General features: G+C 39.6%; 2 protein-coding genes across 10 annotated transcripts in view; one reads left to right on the forward strand and one right to left on the reverse strand.

Moving 5' to 3' along the window:
* FANCC (FA complementation group C) overlaps positions 1–2,972 on the forward strand; it is a 72,452-nt gene extending 69,480 nt beyond the window's left edge. Inside the window, exons 17-18 of one of the 3 annotated variants that reach the window (XR_008332775.1) lie at positions 490–609; positions 1,855–2,972. The gene's annotated coding sequence lies outside the window, so the exon portion shown is untranslated. The remainder of the gene's footprint in view (positions 1–489; positions 610–1,854) is intronic. The other 2 variants (XR_008332777.1, XR_008332776.1) reach the window with 2 other exon arrangements.
* The window catches only part of AOPEP (aminopeptidase O (putative)), a 181,308-nt gene continuing 160,623 nt past the window's right edge, over positions 2,254–22,938 (reverse strand). For 5 of the 7 annotated variants that reach the window (XM_053408722.1, XM_053408718.1, XM_053408723.1 and 2 more), the window contains 3 exons: positions 9,869–9,955; positions 6,071–6,273; positions 2,254–2,998 (listed from right to left, as the gene is read on the reverse strand). In XM_053408722.1, the coding sequence (XP_053264697.1) occupies positions 6,133–6,273; positions 9,869–9,955 (228 nt within the window). In that variant the 3' untranslated portion in view covers positions 2,254–2,998; positions 6,071–6,132. Of the gene's footprint in view, positions 2,999–3,959; positions 4,146–6,070; positions 6,274–9,868; positions 9,956–22,938 lie in introns of all 7 variants that reach the window. The other 2 variants (XM_053408721.1, XM_053408720.1) reach the window with 2 other exon arrangements.

Below are 22,938 nucleotides of genomic sequence, written 5' to 3' on the forward strand. Positions count from 1 at the left end.
ATACAGCTAACTCAGGCTGAAGCTGTGCCTCCCTCGCTCAAAGCAACTCAAAACACCCCAGGCTACTTTCAGCTGACAGCAGCAAAGCTTCAGTACTATAGTCCCTACCAAGCAATTGCTTTGCTTTAAATAATAGTAAGAGAGGAAAAAGAAAACAATTTCACGAATTCATTGCTGCTAAGAATTTGGTTTTTCTCCTGTTTATTTTAAATTTGCTTTTTGCTTGTTTTGGTTTAATCATAGTAGTTCTCTTTATTAGCCAATTAAGCTCATCTGTTACAGCGTGGGATAAAAGAAAAGTTATTACAGTAATTCCCTGGATAGTGTTGTGGATTCCTAAATAATTCCTATTTTGACACCGCTCCACTTTCCATGTTTCTTGTAAATTTTAATTGTAAATTATGTCACAACTCCTTCATGCACTGGGTCAGGCAAATAGTTCTATGTTTGAAAAACATGCTTGCTTCTTTTTTCCTGATGGTTTTGCAGAGCTTGCATCTATTTCTGCTCTCATGTTGTCTTCTTGGAAACTACACTGCCATTAGCTAAATGAAAGTCCTCTGCAGTGTTTTCTTCAAGCAAGCCTCCTGGTTCTGAAGAAGGAAATAGGTACACTACTGTAATGCTTTATGGGCTTTTATATTTAGGTTTTGATAGCCTCAACATGAAGTTGAATTATTCCAATTTGTGGTAGAAATCTTAAGATTCTTCAATGCATTTTTGTTAGAAAAGAAACAAGTGCATGAAGAAGCAGCCTAGGATTCCTAATTTACTGCATCAACAGTCTCTAAAGACCTTACCAGTAGGGTTGGGCAATGTTTTCATACATCGTCCAACACTGGTTTGTAGGCCATACTGTGAGAACAGTTTCAAAATAACTGAGCTGGCGAAGCACAGCCTTCAGTCGCAATGTTTAGCTGCTGATATATCACGATGTTGAAAACCAGATATCGCCCAGCCCTACTTGCCAATTCTATCTGTGTTATTTGGCATAACTTCTGGATTGGTTTTCTCAATTTCAACGTGTCATAGAACTAACTCTTAACTTGCGAGACACCACAAAATTAACCTGTGCCAGCTCATCACAGCAGTGTCTTGTGTGGCCCTTTAAAAAGTAAAGATTTATTGTAGCATACGCTCTTGTAGAGTTCAGTTTATTTGATGAATTGTATTGCCTTAAGCAATTCTATAAGAATTCTTCCTCAATGTCTGATGTATTGCCTTTTCTACACTACCATGATCCAGAGTTTTACATGGTAAAGGAGGTGCAAAGGGTGCTGCTCTAACCCAGAGAGACAAAGAAGTTGCCTTAGACTACCGATCCACCCAATCTGGCAAACCAGCATATAGTTAACAATAGTATAGCGTAATCTATTGCTATGTCAAAATAATAGCCAGCACAATGTGTTCTTGCCCACCAGAGATGTTATGATATTTGGGAGGAAAAGTTTATTTTATTTAACAAATGGAAGTTGGCATATCTATGTAATCGAGGGGGAATTATTAACTCAATGTAGGAACTGTAACCCTTGGGCAACATCCCTGTTGTTTGACAGTGAAACAAGCTAAACATGAACATCCATAGAGGATGACGACAACAATGGTGCTGCACTTAAGGCAATGCTTTTTTACTAGGTTAACAGGCTGTGCTGAGAGAGATGCTCGGCAATATAATTTATATGTTGACATTTAACAAATCAAAATAAAATCACAAGGACAGAAAAAAGGCAACAGCTCCTTCATGTACAGTGGCAAATGCATTTGAGTCGCCTTACTCAGCTTTTGCATCTTTCACACTTGAAAAGAATTACTTGCTTTCTCTTTGTTATTTTCTGCAAAAAAACTGTGAAATAGAGCATAACTTGCTTCATGAATGCAGCAGATCCTTTCTTGAATACATCAAAAGGTCTACATTAACTGTGACTGCAGTAACTCAGTATGGTGCCATACAAACTCCAGATTTCTCCTGAATTTGGAAGACTGAATCCAGGACTGCTGTCGGAGCATATTTCAGCTAATTAGAGTTTGGGAACTGAACTCTTTTGAGTTGGACACCACAGACAGAGAAGCTCTCTTGTGTGCGTATGGGCACTTGGTGAATGCCCCTAAGGAAGGTAAGCAGGAACAGAGTTTCTGGTTTTGTGCATTCATAAAGGTTTATTATTCTCTCCTTCTCTTTTTGTAGTCATCAGTAAACCAACTGATAATTTTGAGACGAAATACAAATGAGAAAATACTACTTGGGCACATGCGTGATTTACAAAATTGTTTATTTATAAAGCTTATTGCCATTATTTTACAAGACAGGACTTCCACAACTACTGTGATTAATAAGTAACATGATTAGCTTCATTCATAGCAAAGTGATGTGACCAGCTTGTCACTATTTCATGGTTAAGAGTTTTAATGGTGTGCTCACAATATTGTGGCAATAAGTTACCCATAAAAAAGACCTTGAGAAAGACAGACATCTTTGTCTCTTCAGTTTTCTTCAGATTAAACATCCCCTAAGAGTCCATTTTGCATCTAGTTATTTTTCCCTGTAGCTGTGCTAAACATGATAAAAATGTCCACAATCTCAATATTAACAATTTAGATTAGTAATTACTTGCTTGCTCCAAACTGACTTTAAATTTTGCAGCAGATTTTAATTATCAGTTTGCTAAATGCAAAAGTAGTACAAAATACCTATTTAAATAAATCTGTCTCTGGTGATTTTCTGGCCTGGTTTGTATAATACCCCATGATAACTATTACAATGAAGTGTCTTCTGGCAGATAATAAGTTGGCGCCACAGACACTTACAGAAGTGAGGGCATATTGGAGTTTTTTCCTGCTTCATTGCCATTACCCTCTAGCAAAGAAAAGTATGGGGTAAAATGTTTGTCAGCTGATTGTTTTAGCAGTCACATAAATTGTTCCTTTGATGTCCAAGGTCAATGAAATCTTAGTACCACCAGCCTTTGCTAGAAGATACATTAAAAGTCTCTGATCTTTCCTGCAAGGGAAACAGTGGTAAAACTTATTACTCTGTCACAGTGAAGGAATGCTTGTAAAAAAGTTCAGTAATGTAGGGGATGGCTTTTCTTTACTATCCTTCTTGAAAGGGGGCATCTCTCTCAATCTCATTTTCCTTGTATGCATGACGTGGGAGAGAATCGCAACAGATGTAATGGAGTAGAAACTGGAACTTGATATCCATGTGAATGTCACATGCTCTGTCATAAGGCTGACTGTAACTTGAGAAGACATCAGGTCCAGTATTCCACAGCATAGTATAAAAAGTCACACCACAGTATTATTCTGTGACCACCAGCACAGCTTCCTTGAAAATATATATTAATTGGAAAGAAGAGCAACAGCAAAACATTCTTCCTCTGTTCAGAAAATAGCAACTAGTAGGTTGAATGCCAGAATGAAGTAGCCAGGATGCTTCCTCATTGAAGGAGTACTCCTAACTTGACACAGCCTACACATACCTCACCCACCCACTGGCAAAGCTACTAGCTCCTTTTGCAAGAGCATGGCATGTAGTCCATGTAAGGATTTGTTTGTGATCCACATCAAAGTACTGGTCTGTTCTATCTTTGGTTTCAGACATGAAGTAAGAGTTAGGTTTTCACAGACGTCTGTGCATTTAGAAAAGAATCTTTTTTGCTTTAGGGCTCGACTCCTGTTCCTGCTGAACTGAGCCAGTATATAAAATCAGAACTGATATCAGCTCAGTAGGCACCGGAGGACGGGTCCATCGACAGCCAGGAACAGTATCTGCTGCAAGGGGACAGTTCCAATAAGAAACAGCCATTTAATATCAACAATATACACACTGGACTTTGTGCCGTTCTTAAAGCAGCCCCGATGGGTACATTCTTTTATAAAATACAATACTTTTTAGCATTAGGCTCTTCCACAGTTATTGATTACTTCCATACTGTAGCCAAGCAAGGGTGATTTCTCACGTGGATTCTTTGCATTCTTGGCAGGAGGAAGGGTACAGGGTTTGCATCTTTCCCACGGCTTCTTCGCCTGTTACAATCTGCAACCTAGATTCCAGGCAAACATGTGCTATGATACTACTACAGCAGCAGTCAACATTTTAAGAGAGTTTTCCATCTCACCTTCTCTTCAGGTGCAGAACTTAGCCACTGTGAACAAAGAGGAAATCAGTCACTGTTCACCAATCAGCTAAGCTCTGCACCTCGCTAGAGAGGTCTTCATCTGGACATAGTTACAATAGCAGCTGAAGTCCTTCAGTGACTTGTCTGTACATTTTTAGGAGAAGTAGATTCAGGGGTTCCAGCAGTATAGATAGGAGATTGCCATACCTACATGCAGTTACAGATGCCATTGTCATGGTTATGTGGTAATCCCTGGCAATGTGATTTTAATCTTAAGTCACAAATCAGCATGCCAGGAACCCAAACAACCAAAACGAAGGAAATATGGGTGGCTTTTCTCTTTTCCATCAAGATAACTTGAAAAAGCTAACCTTTTCACTCATTTCGTTTACATGCTAGAATATTCGTTGGCTCACCAGTTTGGCTACTCAAAACCAATCATACGTATCAGCTCTATAAAACAGTATAAAAAAGTTCATAAAACAGTATGAAGAGTATTCTATTGCCAACAGAGTTAAGTGTTCTTAATATAAATTGTTATTTTTTTAATGAAAAAAATTAGGGTGGTGGATTGAATGAATTGCTCACACAGCAGAAGAATAACCCATTTTAAATTTGAATTTCTGACTGTTCTAAAATAAATTAAGGTGAAACTGAACATGTTATCAAATCACTAAATCACATTTTGCTAGTTCCTTATAGTCTACATTAACCAGAAGCCAAGCTTGAATATATGTTTGCAAGCAAAGCCCACCAGTTTATTTGATATATCTTTGTCCCGTTCCCCCCCCCACATATGAAGAACAAGATTTTCCATACTCCATAACCAGAGCAGCCCTTTCTACAAAAAATAAAAATACACAAACACAATTAACACTTTTTATATCCTGGTGCATCCTTTCCTAAGCATTCATTTCTAGTGGAACAATTTTGTTACTGGTTGGTCTTTTAATACAACCTTGTTTAAAAGTTATGTGAATAATCCAAATTATTTGTGTCTTTTAAATTTTAACCTCATTAAATGAAAACCTAGGAATACTAGCTTGGAAAGGATCCTTCTACTAAACTTTAATTACTCTGTGTAACATAAACCAAATAGAAAAGGGGAAATATTTCAGAGTAAATTATCCACTTACGACAGTATTAAAATAATAATACTGTTTAATGCATTGATTAAACGTTAAGTGCTGTTTGTCCAACCGCATCACAGGCTGTCAAAATGCCCACCATAGGGTGGCTAAGACCAGTTCTATTTAGCATTACACAACATGCTGATCACATAAAAACTGAGGGAACGCCAATGATTTATAAATGGGTTCAGGCTGCTTCAAAAGCCATATATAAGAAATGGCCAACCCTCACCTGGTACTGCAAAAACTGGCCAGCAAAATGACGTTCAACTTGGTATAAAGTTGTTATTTTCCCTTGGCAATCCTTCCTCAAATGAGGCATTAAAAAGGTTATAGTTCATGCTAAACCAATTAATTAAATGCAATAAAAAAGTTACCTATTTCTACCACAGATATATCCAAATATTACATGTATTTAGGAGCATAGGTAATTTTTATTTGCTGGGAGCTCCCGTCAAAGATACCAGCAACTATGCAAGAATGTAAGCTATAACACTTGCCATTCTCACATGCTCCAAACATATGTAAAAATTGTGCGGATTCTTTTCAGCCTCAAGAGTTCTATGTTTTGAACACAGTTTGTATATGATACACTATAACAATCTGAGCCAGAGTCCAGATTTCAAAATATCTGCTTGCTCATAGAAATACAGATACTATGTAGAAAGTTGCTTCTTTCAAAAACTTACATTGAAACATTCTTGCCCATCTTTTATGATTTTACCCTATTATTATCCTACTTTTTAACACAGCTCCCTCTCTGGATAGCTTTCTTTACTTTGAGAATTTTAAGAGATTTTAGGTTTTGATAAATAAACTTACTCATTCATAAACTATTTTCTTCCCTTGAGAAATGAACTATCTGGGAAAGAAAAACCACCTCATCAAAACAACATCTCTGCCACTACTTTAGCGGAGGACGCATCCATTTGGTCACGGGCTGTGGCAAAACTTTTACGTGCAATTTCTTGTTGTTTTGCATCCTCATTCACCATTAACTCTCCATATAGGTAGACACCCATTGCCTGAAAGAGGAAGAAAACAATAATCCTATAATATAATCAGTTCCAGTGTGGTGCTTTTCAAGATAACAGCAGCTGTACCAAACTTACAATTTTAACATGCACAAGTTTTCCTTCCTAAAAACTTTCAGGGATCTTTGTAAGACTTTTTAAAAAGCATAACACAACTGGAAACCCATGAAGTTGTTTCCTACTATGGTCTACTCAAAGTAGATCCACTGTAATTAATAGTTCTATGTTAGCCATGCCCAGTAATGTCAAGTGGTCTACTCAGAATATTATTAATATTCTATATAATATTTTATAACAATTTTTTTGTAGTTGAGGTTGAAAAGTAAAAATCTTTATAGCCAAGTGAGCTTCACTGGAATAAAACTGAGTCTTCTACTGAAATATTTTTACAGAACCTTTTTGCATCCAGACAGTAATTCTGTACTATCCCGAAAATACAAGATTGTGCCTGCTGCAACCATGGGGAATTGTAAAAATAATCTGGTTGATTGCAGCAGCAAGCAAGCAAGCAATTTATTATGGATACAGACCAATATTTTTTTCCCCATTTTCTAGAACTTGCAGAGTTGGTTCTAGAAGTGGGAGGCATATAGCTAAGAAGTTTTGCAAAACTTGGGTAGCCATATTGTTAACTAAAATTTAACTTTTCCTCATGCAGTTGTGAATTTAATACATATGAATATGTTATGTCATTTTTTCAAAACTTCAACAACTTTATTAGTTTCAGTCACTGGCTTTGCGCCAGAATCTAGTTAAAAGACAGAAAACAGAGGGTAAAAATAAACAATTTTTGCAATGAAGAGGTATAAGCAGTTGGATTTCTGAAGCAGCTGTTACTAGAATCAGTGCAATTTAACTTTAAAAAATGATCTGAAAGGAGATTAATGGAAAGTCAAATTAGCATGTGATTCTAGATTATTTATGATGGCAAATCCTCAAACTGTGAGCAGTTGCAACAGCATATATCCAAATTGAGTGATTAGGCAACAGAATGGTCATGGAAACTTGATAAAAACCCTTATCTCCATATGCATTTGGATGGGATCTAAACTGGTTTGAACCGCTTCAAAAATAAGATCCTGGAGTTGCAATAGATGGTTATATAGGCACTTCTAACATTTGAAAAACCACAGCCGTTTTTTACGCTTTGCTTATAGTTGGATGCCAAGGAAGCACTGTATAAAAAATCATGGACACGGTAAAAGTATAAGGGGAGAAATAGAAAAGTATTAGAATTCAAAATCATGCAGTGTCCCAGTTCACATGTAACACTAATCCAAATTGTCTTAGTGAAAATGAGCATGTGTACAGCACTCTTCCTCCGGTCCTGCTGCTGCTCTGCTACCTGGAGCTAAACTATGGCTTGGCTTAGTGTTACATACAAACCTAGGCTCATGATTTGCCTGTCCTACACAAACCACAAGCTGTAGTCAAGATTCACCACAGTCTATGATACTAGTCACTAGTGGAGGGGTGGGGTAATCTGTGGTCCTCCAGCAACCATCATCCCTAACCACTGATCGTATTGGTATTGGCTGATGGGGGCTGGAGTCCAACAGCTGCAAGTCCATACATCTACCCTGCAGTGATGAAGGAAGTATGAGACAAATTAATAGTTCATAGCTCTAACTCAATGACTGGAACCTCCATGTATCAAACAGTATGCTAGGAACAATCCAGAAGGGGGGATTAGCTTCATGATTTCCTAAAATATTGTTTCCTAGGGGCACCTGGCTAGCCACTGTTGTCTTAGATGGCCTCCTGGTTTGACCTAACAAGGTGATTCTTGTGTTCTTACTATGAAAATTGCACTAGTTTCAGTACAATAGTTAACAGTTACTCTGCAAACTGCAATAGAACAATGGACATAAAACTTTTTGGGACATCTCTGTTACAAATACTGACTGACTAGTATGTATTTAACATCTAGGGGAAACAGTGTTGGTCAGTGCTGTTTTTCTAGAAAAAGAGGTGCCGGAACTCACCATGAACACCTCCCTTGTTCTCTTAGAATGGAATTGGCGCCCACCTGAGAGGTGCCGGAACTGAGTTCTGGTGAGTTCCGGCTGGGGGGAAAGCCCTTCTGTTGGCAAGTTACTTCCGTGGTAAGATTCCACCAACCTACCACTTACTGCCAAATTGGAAAGTAAAACCGACACTGAGAGTTCTCATTCTGATTGACTATTCCATGAGCCATAACTCAAACATCCAAATTTAGTAAACACTGCTGGTTCTGTTACTCTAAATGTTAATGGTTGCATTTGCATTTTCTTCAGACTTCTGAAACAACCAAGTCCCCTTTCAATACTGGAAAACACATAGGACTTCAGTTTCATGCATTATCATTCCATAGATTGCACAAGTTCCTGGAGATGATCGAAATAAAGGACCAATAGTTATCTGCAGCTTTGGCGTCAGGAATTCTACTCCTCAAACAGAACACAAATATAAATATATATGTGTGTTCTGAAGTGGGAGATCTGGAAAATTGCAGAGGCTACTTCTATGAAAAGCACAATGCATTTCCACCCACCCTTCATGGAAGTATTATACATAGAAAAACAAATGGAATATTATTTCAAAATCATAATGACACTATGCTTACTTGAGACATAATTATTTTTCCAGTTGGGGTAAATATTGCATCTTTTAAAAAATCTGAAACACGGTTAATCTATACTAAAATGTTGTAAAGTGTCCTTATTTAAGGTCCGGACATGCAGGCAAGGGAGCAAACCAAGCAACTAAAATAACTTGGATGATACTTTATCCCATGGGCTCAGGGCAAGATATCTGTATATTGCTACAAGCTAGTGGATTCTGCAGTGTTCAGGGGCCCAGCAATGTCCAACTACTATTGAACTGAGCTGCTCTGATGTTAGGGGCTGTACTCGTTTAATCCTAAGTACCTTTGGCCACTGCTGAAGTCTGAAAGAAGGAATGGGGCAGGCAAAACAGCTTGGAAAACAACAGCTTAAAGAACGAGGAAGAAAGTTAGCCCAAACTGGTCCAGAGCAACGTAATGAAGATGAGAGGAGTAGAAGAGAAGGAAAGCTGAAAAAAGTGGGAACAGAGGAGAATTGCAAGTGGCCAAGAGTTAGGCTAAGGGGTGCAGAGTTTAAGTAACCAGCCAAATATTTGCCTCAAGGTCTCTAGTAGTGTTTTTAGCCCAGACCTTGCTGCCTCACCCCTTCCCTCACTCAGTAGCAATGCTGCTGTCAGAAGGCTGTTGATGTGGCCCACACAAGTTATGACAAATACGACAGGATTTATTTGTGGGACCATTTAAGGGTAATTTCCAATGAGCAGTGGGGGAGAAATCAGTTTGCCTCACATTTTTAATGTGAACTACATTTCACACCACCTGAAACAAAACGCGGAATTGAAATGCAGCTACCCTTTGAAATCTCCTTGCCTCCAAATTTTATGTTGTAGTTCTCCAGTCAAAAATGTATTCTTGTACAAAAATGCATCAAGGAAATTTGTTCATAAAATAAGCAGTTTCATCTATCTCTATTTCAAGATACCAACACTCACATACCTATGATACTCTGGCTAAATGCAAATGTTAGTAAATAGTACTGACCTGGTCTTCCTTGAGGAATTTCTCAACATCAACATACCCTGCTGTGTATTTATGTTTGATAATAAGCTCACACCATCGATGTCGAACCTTTAGCAAATGAGAAGGAAAAGGAAAAGATTAGCTTCAGAAATTACAACTGGTTAAATAAAGCTCATTAAAATGCAGTTTCCTATTTTTAACACCAGTTGCCATCTTCAGAACTTAGCCATCAAGCATTTCTCCCTGACAGATCATTAATACTAACCAGACATACTAAACATAAAATGTGGCTTAATGGAAAACAGTAAAATTCTAAATAACCCCTCTCCAGGATTGTTATAATAACCAATATCTATAGATAAGAACATTGGCAAATGAATTGTATTGATATATAATAGCTTACAAAATTGTTTTATACTGAAATGCTTTATTTCATTAAATTATTTATTATTTCTCAAACTGATTTTTTTTAAACAGGTCAGTGTTTAAAATGAAATATTGCAAAATAGTGTGATGAAATAGCTTTCTCTGCATAGTTGGGGCCAATAAGACTGCTCAGAAGAAGAAACTGTGCCTTCAGCGTTCACAGAGGGCTGCTGCTTCTTTGGCAATCACTCATAGCTAAGTACAGTTGTATTCCATAAACACGGTTTATGGAAGGGCATGCTCCTAGTGACTGGAACTGTCACAGCCAGCTTATACTTGGAAGCCCAAGCTTTATATGACTGGCAGGTATGGTGAAAGGAATGGAAATAGCCCTGCTGGTCAGCATCCACCAGGGGTTTATGTATTCATAGCACTGATAAGTTGCCTTTCCAAGATGGAAACAGCCCATTATAACATTACAGAATAGAAAGAGCAATGTATATAACATACATAAAAGGTAAAGGGACCCCTGACCATTAGGTCCAGTCGTGACTGACTCTGGGGTGGCGGCACTCATCTCGCTTTATTGGCCGAGGGAGCCGGCGTACAGCTTCCGGGTCATGTGGCCAGCATGACTAAGCCGCTTCTAGCGAACCAGAGCAGCGCACGGAAACGCCGTTTACCTTCCCGCCGGAGTGGTACCTATTTATCTACTTGCACTTTGACGTGCTTTCAAACTGCTAGGTTGGCAGGAGCAGGGACCGAAAAACGGGAGCTCACCCCGTCGCGGGGATTCGAACCGCCGACCTTCTGATTGGCAAGCCCTAAACTCTGTTGTTTAACCCACAGCGCCACCTGTGTCCCTATAACATACATACAAACAACAAAAATAGAAGAGGCAGCACAGCCATGAAAAAAATGAAAACATGGGAAGTAAATCCATGGAGGGAAGGAGGGGGAATGGCGATAATTCCACAACATTGCTTGGGAAGGGGGTACTGTCAATGAGTCTGGGCAGCGGGCCTGGACTCTTTCACAGAAATGCCTTGAATGATGAAGACCAAGCTGGGAACTGTTATCCTATGGTGCAATCAGGTCACTGACAATGTGCGTGAATGAAGTGACCAGATGGACAGGTCCAATCATGTTGGTCTTTGCCACCCAACAGTTGGCTTGTGGCATGGCACCACAAGGAAGCAGTTTCCATGTTAGTGCAGGGGCAAACAGTGAAGATGCCATTATCCTTAAGCCTTTGGGAGAAAGGGGAGAGTACTGCTAATATGGCCCCTCCTCAGACATTAAACAAAAAGGGATATCCATTTCAGTCCCTAATGCTTTTAAACAGTGTTGCAGCAAAAGCATCATAGAGAAAGCAAAGCCATTATGCAATGGAATGTAAAAAATAAATAAATATTAAGGTGACATTCTATAGCCCAGTACACCACCTGTGCTGATTATCTAGCACAATAACTTCTCACCAAAAGTTTCCTGCCAGAAGGTTTGATGCCAGGGCTGGCCCTGCCGTGCAAACAGGTGGCATGGCCTGCATCAGGTGGCACCATAAGGGGAACAGAAGAAGGCAGGAATTGGTGTGCAAATGTTGTAGCCAGGCTAGCTCATTTAACAGAAATTGTTTGGAAGGTTAGCTGCACATTTTATTTCATAACTAAAAGGGCTAGGAACGCTTTCCGCCTATAATGGAAGCTGAAGAGTCTTTTCAAAAAAATGACAGCTCCGAGTTCAGATTGCCTATTGGGGATACCGATAAAGGCTGCTGGGTTGGTGACCCCTGATCTAAACTAATGTCTTTCTGCATGAGTGTCAGGTAACAAGATAAATGTCTGCAGATCTAACACAAGGTCAAGCACCTGATTGATCAAGTTTAGTCTTGAAAACACTTAGAGACAAATACAGACTGGAGGACAGAGATTACTCAAGATGTTTTGCTGTCTGAGGTGGAGCAGTAAATGGACCTCCCATCATACCTTAAGTCAAAGTACCCAAGGGCAGCCAATTTACTTTAGAACCTATGGGAGAAAGTCCCAAGCACATCCCATTTCCCTGGCAGCAAAATGCAAAGATAACAATTATATAAATCAATTTGCATTCCTCTCATGATTCCCCAAAACACATACTGTCTATTGATAGGGCCATCCTTGCCAAGAAAATGGTGTCAACCTTTGAAATATGAAATAACTGTTATAATGGTTTGTGCTACAGTCTATCTGGACTTTGCTGAAGTAGTTAGCCATTTTTCTTTTACAGGCTGGGCTACTGCTGTTTTACCATATCAGATACATATAATAAATAAGCCAAGTAAATGATCAAAACCGACCACTGTGGGCTCATAATAAGGATTTATCTAAAACGATAAGCAACTCTACAGACTGAGCAAGACTGATTAGCAAGGTCTATTACAAATAGATGATGATTACTGCAGCAGGATTTAGCTTTAATGTGGGGTTGGGGAACACATAAAAGCAATTGTTGCTCCTGCAAATAAGCATTTATTGTGGAATGTTCCATACAACTGCTACATCCACACATCAACACATTAAATCACAAAACATCACATTATGCCAGCCCTGCAAGTGAAAACAGCATCAATATTCACCACTGACCTAACAATTTATGGTGCAATCCTGTGCATGTTTATTCTGAATTTAATGCAACACGCCCAAAGAATTTATGTACAGAACTGCAGCTGTAGACATGATTTCTGTGGGATTTCAGCAGCCTAAGTACAAGAATTCAGCCTTGGGTGTTAAAATTTACAGCTTTAAAATACAGGTGTATTTTTATAGTATACTCAAACGTTTGCTCCGTCATATAAAGCTGCATGCATATGGCTGGAATTCTCTGCACACTTACCTGGGAGAAAAACCCACTGCATACAGTGGCTATGTTCAGACAGTTTTAGCTTGGTTTGCAATCCTTGTTTGAAGGATTCACTCAAGCTATAGTTTGTGTGAATGCAAGTGTAAAAAAGTTCTGATCAAATGAGGATGTACGAATGGAAGAAAAGGGGAGTATGAGAGGAAGCACACAGCAAAAACAGTGCTCCTTCTTGATCCTTCAAACCATGGAAGATCATAAACATTACATCTGAATGCAGCTGCTTCCTGTCTGGAAGGAATTCCCGCTTGAATCAATGGATCTGACAAGTGAGTGTTTTAGGTTTATTTAGTACATTTCATGTAGACTGGAAATGAGATAGTTGCATCCACTTCTACTTGCCCCCCTCTCATCTGTTCTGAAGAGAGAGGAAATCCCATTGCACATGCTTCAGTCCTTGTGCTAATGTGATGATTTTGTTGGAAACAAATCACAGTCTTTTAACTGGCAGCCACCCCCCCTCCCCCCAAAAGGTTTTCTTTAAGGTGCTTTTAATGAAACAAAATTAAAACGCACCTATAATTTGATCATTCCCCATTAAGGCAACTAGCCCAACAAAAATGGGTCAATAATACACACTTAAGGGTTACTGAGTCTTTCCAAATACGCTGGGTTGGTATTTTGGAAGAAAAGTTTGGATTAAAAGTTGTATGTGCTTGTATCCCTGCTGCTCAGACCTGGACAGGCACCTGGATTTGCCCCACACTCTGAGCAAACAGATTATAGTTTTAGCACCAAGGTATCAGTTTCCTTGTAGGTCTAGTAAATAAAATTTGTGCTACACCAAACTTTGTGAAGTTGGGTTCTTTTGCTGCAAAATTGCAACGAGAAACTAGTGAATGGGAAACTTCTACACACCTGTTGTTCCTGTTTGAAGCCATGCTTTTCCCACCTGCTGTTACTTGGGTGTCCCTGTATGAATGTATGGATAAAAGGGCTTCTTCATGGTATGATCTCAACCAATCACAGATCATGTGATGAACATGAAATGCTACAGTGCTGTGATCTGGATCTGCGACAGAATCACAGAGGGCAAACTCTGCTACCTACAGTCCTTACATTGAAGGTGGGAAGGAAGGAATGTCCCAACCACATTCTGATTCAATTAGTCAATGTGTGATTGGATAAGGAAGCAATGGACTGGTTGCCTTGGAAACAGGTAAGCCTTCCTTCTTTCACCAAACACCCAGCTCCTTTTACCCCATTTTGGGAATATGTGTGAAAGCAAAAGTTAAGGCATGTTTAATAGGAAGCAAAAAGTAGTCACATAGTAACTCCTCATCCCTGCTCAGCCCACATGAAATAATAAAATCATTCCAACTTATATCTTTGTGCCTGCACTTCTTGTAGAAATAGCTGTGACGTGTGTTTGACTATAACCAAATATGTGCCTCCTATGCTTCCTATTAAAAATATAGGGCTTGGCCTATGTTTTTAGCTGACATTTACTTGGATTTTTGTTTTGGCATGGGCATTGGTCCCTTTCAGTGAAATTTCCAGCAATGCTCAATCTGGGAGAGGCAATTATGATATAATAAAAAGACCATGTATGTCATAACTGCCCTGTTCAGGTCAGTAATCTCAGAGGAAAAATTCTTTTAAAAGACGTATGAACAAGACAAACAATTTGAAGTGTTATGCAAAACTGGTGATTATATAAAGTTTACATTCCGACCCAACTTTCTTGAATGGTATTCTGGACTAAATAATGTGACGTATGCCAGGGATATGTCATTAAGCAGCATGAGCCAGGATCTGCTTTGGACTTTGGCTTCTCTTGTACACACAAGAGCTGAGCTCTTAACCAAATATCACCAAATATCAAAGGGAACTTGAATATATTCTATACCCCAAGATACATATAATGCACAGAACCATTAAATGATGGACATTGTCATCCAAAACATGGAAGGTTGGAGAAGACTGATAAAAGCCAAGCAAAACAGCAAGGCGCTTCCTGGAAATAAGACTAATGGATTCCCCAGAGTTCCATTCTTGGTTTCCGAATTAATGAGTCTAGTCCTAACACAATTTTAGATCAGTACTTATTTCTGTATAGCTATTTCATTTCATTTCATTTATTCTTTGCTTTGAATATTTACGTCCTGCCATTTTAGTACAAAGTCCTCACAAGACAGCTTGCAAAATAAGCACAAAAAACAATATACAGTCGTATCTTGGATCCCAAGCACCCTGGATCTTGGACGTTTTGACTCCCGAACGATCAAAATCCGGAAGTGACTGTTCCGGTTTTTGAATGTTCTTTTGGAAGCCGAATGTCTCCGCCGCTTCCGATTGGCTGTAGGAGCTTCCTGCAGCCAATCAGAAGCCGCAATTTGGTTTTCGAATGTTTTGGAAGTCAAACGGACTTCCGGAACGGGTTCCATTCGACCTCCAAGGTACGACTGTAAATGTAACATCATCTATAAAACAGCAGCCATCAGTTAGTTACAAGGCATAAAAAGCCAGCATAAAAAATAATAAAAGGTTTGACAAAATAAAAGTTCTCTGGGTCACTATATATAGACATGACTATTGTTCCTTAGCAACCTTGAAACTGTTTGTCTATACACGCATTGCTATGGTGGGACTATGACTGCCACCATAGTTCCCATGTCTCCCATCTGAAACCCTAGAGATATGCCCCATCAACAGGCACCATTTAATACTTGTTCTGCGCTTGCAGGAATCTGATCCTTTAGTGTGGCAGCACCTACACTTTTTGGAGCTCCCTGCCTATTAACACCAAGCTGTTTTCTTTCTGGCAACTGCTTGAAATATTTTTATTTAGGCCAGCCTACCGGAAATCTCTATGTGAGACAAGAAGCTACAGTTAGAACTGGATATGGAACAACTGATTGGTTCAAAATTGGGAAAGGAGTACGACAAGGCTGTATATTGTCTCCCTGCTTATTTAACTTATATGCAGAATTCATCATGCGAAAGGCTGGGCTGGGTGAATCCCAAGCCGGAATTAAGATTGCCGGAAGAAATATCAACAACCTCAGATATGCAGATGGCACAACCTTGATGGCAGAAAGTGAGGAGGATTTAAAGAACCTTTTATTGAGGGTGAAAGAGGAGAGCGCAAAATATGGTCTGAAGCTCAACATCAAAAAAAACGAAGACCACGGCCACTGGGCCCATCACCTCCTGGCAAATAGAAGGGGAAGAAATGGAGGCAGTGAGAGATTTTACTTTCTTGGGCTCCATGATCAATGCAGATGGTGAGAGCAGTCACGAAATTAAAAGATGCCTGCTTCTTGGGAGAAAAGCAATGACAAACCTAGGCAGCATCTTAAAAAGTAGAGACATCACCTTGCCAACAAAGGTCCGTATAGTAAAAGCTATGGTTTTCCCAGTAGTGATGTATGGAAGTGAAAGCTGGATCATAAAGAAGGCTGATCGCCGAAGAATTGATGCTTTTGAATTATGGTGCTGGAGGAGACTCTTGAGAGTCCCATGGACTGCAAGAAGATCAAACCTCTCCATTCTGAAGGAAATCAGCCCTGAGTGCTCACTGGAAGGACAGATCGTGAAGCTGAGACTCCAATACTTTGGCCACCTCATGAGAAGAGAAGACTCCCTGGAAAAGACCCTGATGTTGGGAAAGATGGAGGGCACAAGGAGAAGGGGACGACAGAGGACGAGATGGTTGGATAGTGTTCTTGAAGCTACTAGCATGAGTTTGACCAAACTGCGGGAGGCAGTGGAAGACAGAAGTGCCTGGCATGCTCTGGTCCATGGGGTCACGAAGAGTCGGACACGACTAAATGACTAAACAACAACAAAACCCAGACATGAAGTTAAACATGTGTTTTATTTCTTTTTAGATACTGTTAATTATCATTTTTTGAATATTTTAAAATACCTGTTTTTATCTATAATAAAATGTTTTATTATATATATATATATATATTTGTAAACCACTTAGTTAAAAACAGCAGATTTACAGTGGTTTCTTCTTGGCCCAGTGGCAAAAACACACTTTGCCATCCTCCCTGCCATTATAACCCAACAGGTACCAAAGGCTTCTGGACTACCAAGAACCTCAAATGATATCAACAGACAGACGCCAAAACAGGGCAGAACCTGTAATATGTGAAACACTCCTTCTGTCTTTCCAAGACTCTTTGCCTGAATGAACCTTCCCTCACGCTCCCACATTTTGCTGCAGGATCCACTAGTTCCATTTATCTTTCACTAAACAGATAAAGGGATACAGAACTCACAATAAGGACTGGAGTGAGAGGAGACAGATTGCAAAATACCTTCTTGAAGAAAGAACTTTCCCTTTATGTTATGTACTGAGTTGAATAGGATCCAAAATGCAGCAGTCTGATTGGTCCTAGAACAATAGGATTCAGAATGCAGCAGTCTGATTGGTCCTAGAACAATGCGGCAGTATGATTGGTCTGCAGGAGCCACCCAATCCAGCTCCAGGTGGAAGTGAATCCACAACCTGATTGGCCTACAGGAGAATCCCGGAATTAGCAAATCACATGCAGCCCATTGTGTAAATAATGTATATAAAGCAGATATTGTGGGGGAACTTTTTTCCCCACCACTATGAGCTGAATAAAGAGCATGAAATCCACTCTTGACTCCCAAGTATATTTCCCTTTCTGTGTCTGCTGTCCCCCCCCCCCCGTAATGTCATCACCCTCCTACTGAAGAATGAGGCACAAGACACTGACGCAGCACAGAGCCTGCAGTTCAATGACCTTTAGGCTGTCCTACATTTAACACATCATATTGAAATGAGAGCATAAAATGCAACACATTTCCTTGCCACGTACAAATAAGGAGACACATATATGCTCTTTTAGTAGCGTTCAACATACTGAGGGAGCTTTCTGAGGCACAGCTGTGTTTATTGCCCTATTCCAAACATTTATACCACACACATCATTGTGATCTCTTGGTGTCTTGGTAATTGTCGACTTTCCATAAACTATTCCCGAGAGTAGGTATAACTTTTACCATTAATATACTGAAAACTCTGCAAGGCAATAAAGCACACAAAAGCCAGACAGAATAACTCTTGCAGATGGAGGGATGGATCAGATTATTAGTGAGGAAGACTCTCACTGTTAAGTAGACTGAGTGGCTCATTAGGAAACCAGAGCATAGTCTGGAAACTGTACATGCACAGTTCTTTATTCCACCACCAGAGGTGGAGCACGCTCTCTGCAAAAATCTGGTCAGTTGTGGAACAAGAAGACGACATTTACATGCTAAGAATCCCTACCATCCTTAACTGTATGATTATAGTTCTGTCTCAAAGGATAGTTCATTTTCACACAGATTAGAACACTTCTCTTATAGTTTCAGACAACTCCACAAAATAGTCCAATGTGGATAAATAATGGAAGACAGCTATTATTTTCATGCACTGCTTGTGATTTCCCAGGGGCTGTTCCCGTTCGAAATAAAGTGACCAGCTGGAAGGATCTCTGGTCTAATCCAGTATAACCCTTCTTATGTTCTCACATCCCTCAAGCAGAGGACATGATATATTTCCAACAGTGTTTAGCCTTTTCAATTAAGACAATGAAGTAATAGCATCCTTGGATCCTAGCATCAATTTTCAAGAGGATTATTACCACTTAAACATTTACTTTTACAAATCATGTATTCATGAAATGCAAAGTTTCAAAATTTGAGTTTGGACTGTTAGTCAAATTTATATTTGGAATTGTTTCAGTTCTCTCTTAAGGGAGGATATGAAGTACAACTGTATTACATGTGGCAGGCTGCGAACAAGGCTTTATTGGAAAACAGAGCAGCTTTCTCCAATACAAGGCATCCCCTATGCGCACAACGCAGGAGTGGCTAAGCCTTTTTCAGTCCAGGAACTACATTCAAGGTTAGCCAACCCTCCAAAGGCTGTGCAGCGTGCATGCATTCAGGTAAGCACACACATGTGTGCACTCACCACATCATATGCAGTACACACCAATCCGCACATGGACACCTACACAGGAACACAACACACAGTCTCTCGTTCACACACAGAGCACACTGCGTGCCTCTGATGGGCAGGGGAGGAGGGAATTCACATCCCTATCATTCGACCAGTCTGGGAGGAGAGACTGAAACCTCTCCACTCGCCATAGCTCCCTCCTCCTCCTTCTCTGTTATCATTAATCAATTATTGTTGCAAGTGGCAGCTGTTGTTGCACGTGGTCGCCTCAGCTGCTCTTCAGAATGATCTTGAGGTCATATCTTAAACAGCTGAAGCTTGTGGTGCCAGCAGTAACCAGTGCCACCTAGTGACTAAAGCAGAGAGCAATGGAGAGTGAGATCTCTCCAGCAGACATCACCAAAGGTTCCCAAGCACTGTGGTAATGCTCTCCATTAGGAAGTGGACAGCTGAAATTTTCAAGAGGCTTCTCTCCCCCCAAAAACGCAGATTAACTATTAATTACAGAGGGAAGACTGGACTGACCATTACAATAAATAAAATAAAATAAACCTGCCCCTCCTGACAAAAGGGGGGGTACCTTTGGGAGCTACAAAAAGACTTCTAGGAGGCTAGATGTATTATGCAGGCTAGCTACCCTTGCAATGAAATTAAGGGGGAAAATAACCCAAAATTCACTTTAAAGTTCTATAGGTCCCTTCCCACCCCCCACTAAAATTACACAACCATGAATGGGATTTATTTACTACAGGGTCACAAAGTAGTTTTTTATAAAGTACAGAGATACGCTTTACTAAGAATATAAATATATTAGGTGAGAAATTCCCCTCTGAAAAACAGGAACATTATTGCCCACTACAATTCAACACACATACACACTATTTGATTTTTCACAGTGCCTCTTTCTGAATATAAGTGTGGGCATGTAGGCGCTGTAAGAAATAGGTGATTGCCTTTGCTTTGCTCAGGTCATTGTGCAAATCTCCTATCTAGGAGACACAGGCTGATAAAGAGTTCTGTAGATATTTCCCCAATTCACAGCACAACACAAAGCATGCTGGTATTTCGCTCTGCAATCCAATATGACCTTGACTCAGTTAAGAAGGCTAAGGAACTTACAAATTGTGTGTGCATGGAAAGAAACAGGGAGGATGGGAGCCTTACTGTTTATAGAAGGAAAAGCAATTTTCATACAGCATCAAAAGGTAGTTTAAAAGGTATAGGTACCCCTGCCTGTACGGGCCAGTCTTGACAGACTCTAGGGTTGTGCGCCCATCTCACTCAAGAGGCCAGGGGCCAGCGCTGTCCGCAGACACTTCCGGGTCACGTGGCCAGCTTGTTTTACAGAACTGTTCCCTGCAAGGCCACAGGCAAATTCTTAAGACTATACCTACTTTTCCAAGGGAAGGGGAACTCTACTCATCATTTTTGGCAACATGGTAATTGACTTTCTTTTTCTTTCTGTTGTGTAACATGTTATACATGAAGCTGCTCCAAAGAGGTGTGGTGCTGTTTTTAAACACTACTTGGTCACAACCTGCAGAATAGCTAGGAAGGCAGATAAGACACTACTTAACTTGACAGCAGTACCCCTGGCTGGCAAACAGTGGCACTGCTATGTGGTTAACATGTTGTATGCCTGCTAGTTTTCCCATGGTTTGGGAAATAGATAAAAGTGACTTGCTTAAAATAAATTTTATTTTAAAACACAACAACTTGAGAACTCTACATTGTTTGTAGTAAGTAAGGTAACTTCATTTGGTCTGTTAAATAAAAGGTCATCAGTTTACAGGACCATGTACAATGAAGCTGTTGTAGGAGAAAGGGTATGTACCATATGATATATGGACTTCTATTTTTCACATCTTCTGCAAAAGCACTTATATTTCTTCAGTCCATTCTCTCTCTCTCTCTCTCTCTCTCTCTCTAAATATTCCATCTGACGGCCTTGGTATGCATTGCACATTATGAAACTGAACATTATTAACCAACTTGATGAAAGAAGAAGAAATGTACCAAAGTAACTTTCCATCTGCTATGAAGACTCTTTTGGGGGAGAAGTAAAGACTCAGGAACATTTACAGGAAGGAAAATAAAGCTAATTTTAGAGCCAATTTTATTTTGTGGAAAGTACTAAGGCGATTCATATGCAACATTTACCAGATGGTAGTAACATGGACATACCATTCAATAAGATGGGGAAGCAAGGAACATGGAAAATCTTGGTTTATACTTTACTGTGTGACTGGAGAGTACAGGTGATCCAAGCTCAGTATTGAAAAACTTCTTATCCTCAACACCTCATCTCTAACTGAGATTCTAGCAATCTCCTAGCTGTTTGGATTAATTAGACAATAGTGATGTATATCTGTATAATTAGCCAATGAAGATCTTCTGGTGAAGCCTGCTCTGCATGCTACTGCCATCTGAAGTACATGGGACAATTCTTGCCCTCAGAAGAACTGTCAACATGTATAAGGTTGATAAAATACCTCCTTATCTAGTGGATCTTCAGTGTTAAATTGTTTCTGGATGATGGTTTTTTTCCTTTGGTTGCCTTTTTGGTTGAAAAGGGATTTAATACATTTTTAAATAAACAAAAAAATATGTAACATTATTATATTGCTGTCTCTTCCTTTGCAGCAGACAGGAAAATATGCTATAAATCTACTTTTTCTTTTCTTTTTTTACAATTTACTGGTTTAAATGTTTCTACTAAAGTTTAAACTCAAATAGTTCTGAAATGGTCAGCTCAGATATTTAGCCCTGCGCATGTTAGGTTGCAGACCTGAGCTTCAGGAATGTCTGGGCCCACTGCTACGCTATGTTTAAATCACATGAAATCCACCCTTTTTTTTAATCCTTCACCTCGCTCCACCAATCACAGAAATCAAGTCCACAGTGTGTACCTTCTGCAAGCCACTGTCCAGTTCACATAAGACTTCATTAATGCAGCAGCCAGCATAAATGTTCACAAAGTCTGAGTCACTTCCAAGCTGAATTCTTACCAATCTTGACTTATTTACGGCTGACGCTATAATTGTTCTGCATATTTGTCTGCATTATTTTGCAAGATCTTTCCCCAACTACAATGAAGTACACAAAATAAATCTAGGAAAATCTATGGGATCTGTTTAACATAAAGATATTGCTGACTGGGGATAACTGCAAAGTCCTTTTCTGGTTTCCATGTATATTTAATACAGTTTAGAAATGCAAATGCTCTTGGAGGCAGGAGGGAAATAAGGCAAAATGGTAAACTAAGGCTGCAGTCCTAAGCACATTTATTTGGAAATGAACACACAGCGGGATTTGCGGTGGATAAGCATGCATACATTTAGGCTGCATTTTCCCCAGGAAGCTTATGGTCAAAATTGTATTTTAAAACTACCACCCATGATTCTGTTTACAGAGCAACTACCATAATAATTCAGTTCTGGCTCCCAACACATCTGGAAGTTCCAAGAAAATATTAAGACAGGGCGCGTACAATGGACCTAAAACCCAGGGTTAGTTGGATTATCTCAAAAACATCCCCATGTGGTTGGAAAGGCTATTATTATTACTAATAATAAGTTACTGTGTTCATTTATTATTTATTTTATTAGTATAATGATGAATACAACATAATTTTATGGGGAGGAGTTCAATATAGTACTATTGAAATCATTCTGTCGGTACGAACATTTCAGCTTGCCAGTCAAAACAATCAGGGAACCAGGCAGAGGGCCTTCTCGGTAGTGGCACACGCCCTGTGGAACGCCCTCCCACCAGATGTCAAAGACAACAACAACTACCAGACTTTTAGAAGACATGTGAAGGCAGCCCTGTTTAGGGAAGCTTTTAATGTTTGATGTATTACGATATTTTGATGGAAGCCGCCCAGTGGCTGGGGAAGCCCAGC

The sequence above is a fragment of the Podarcis raffonei genome, chromosome 11, assembly GCF_027172205.1.
Source record: "Podarcis raffonei isolate rPodRaf1 chromosome 11, rPodRaf1.pri, whole genome shotgun sequence".
NCBI classification, from domain to species: domain Eukaryota; kingdom Metazoa; phylum Chordata; class Lepidosauria; order Squamata; family Lacertidae; genus Podarcis; species Podarcis raffonei.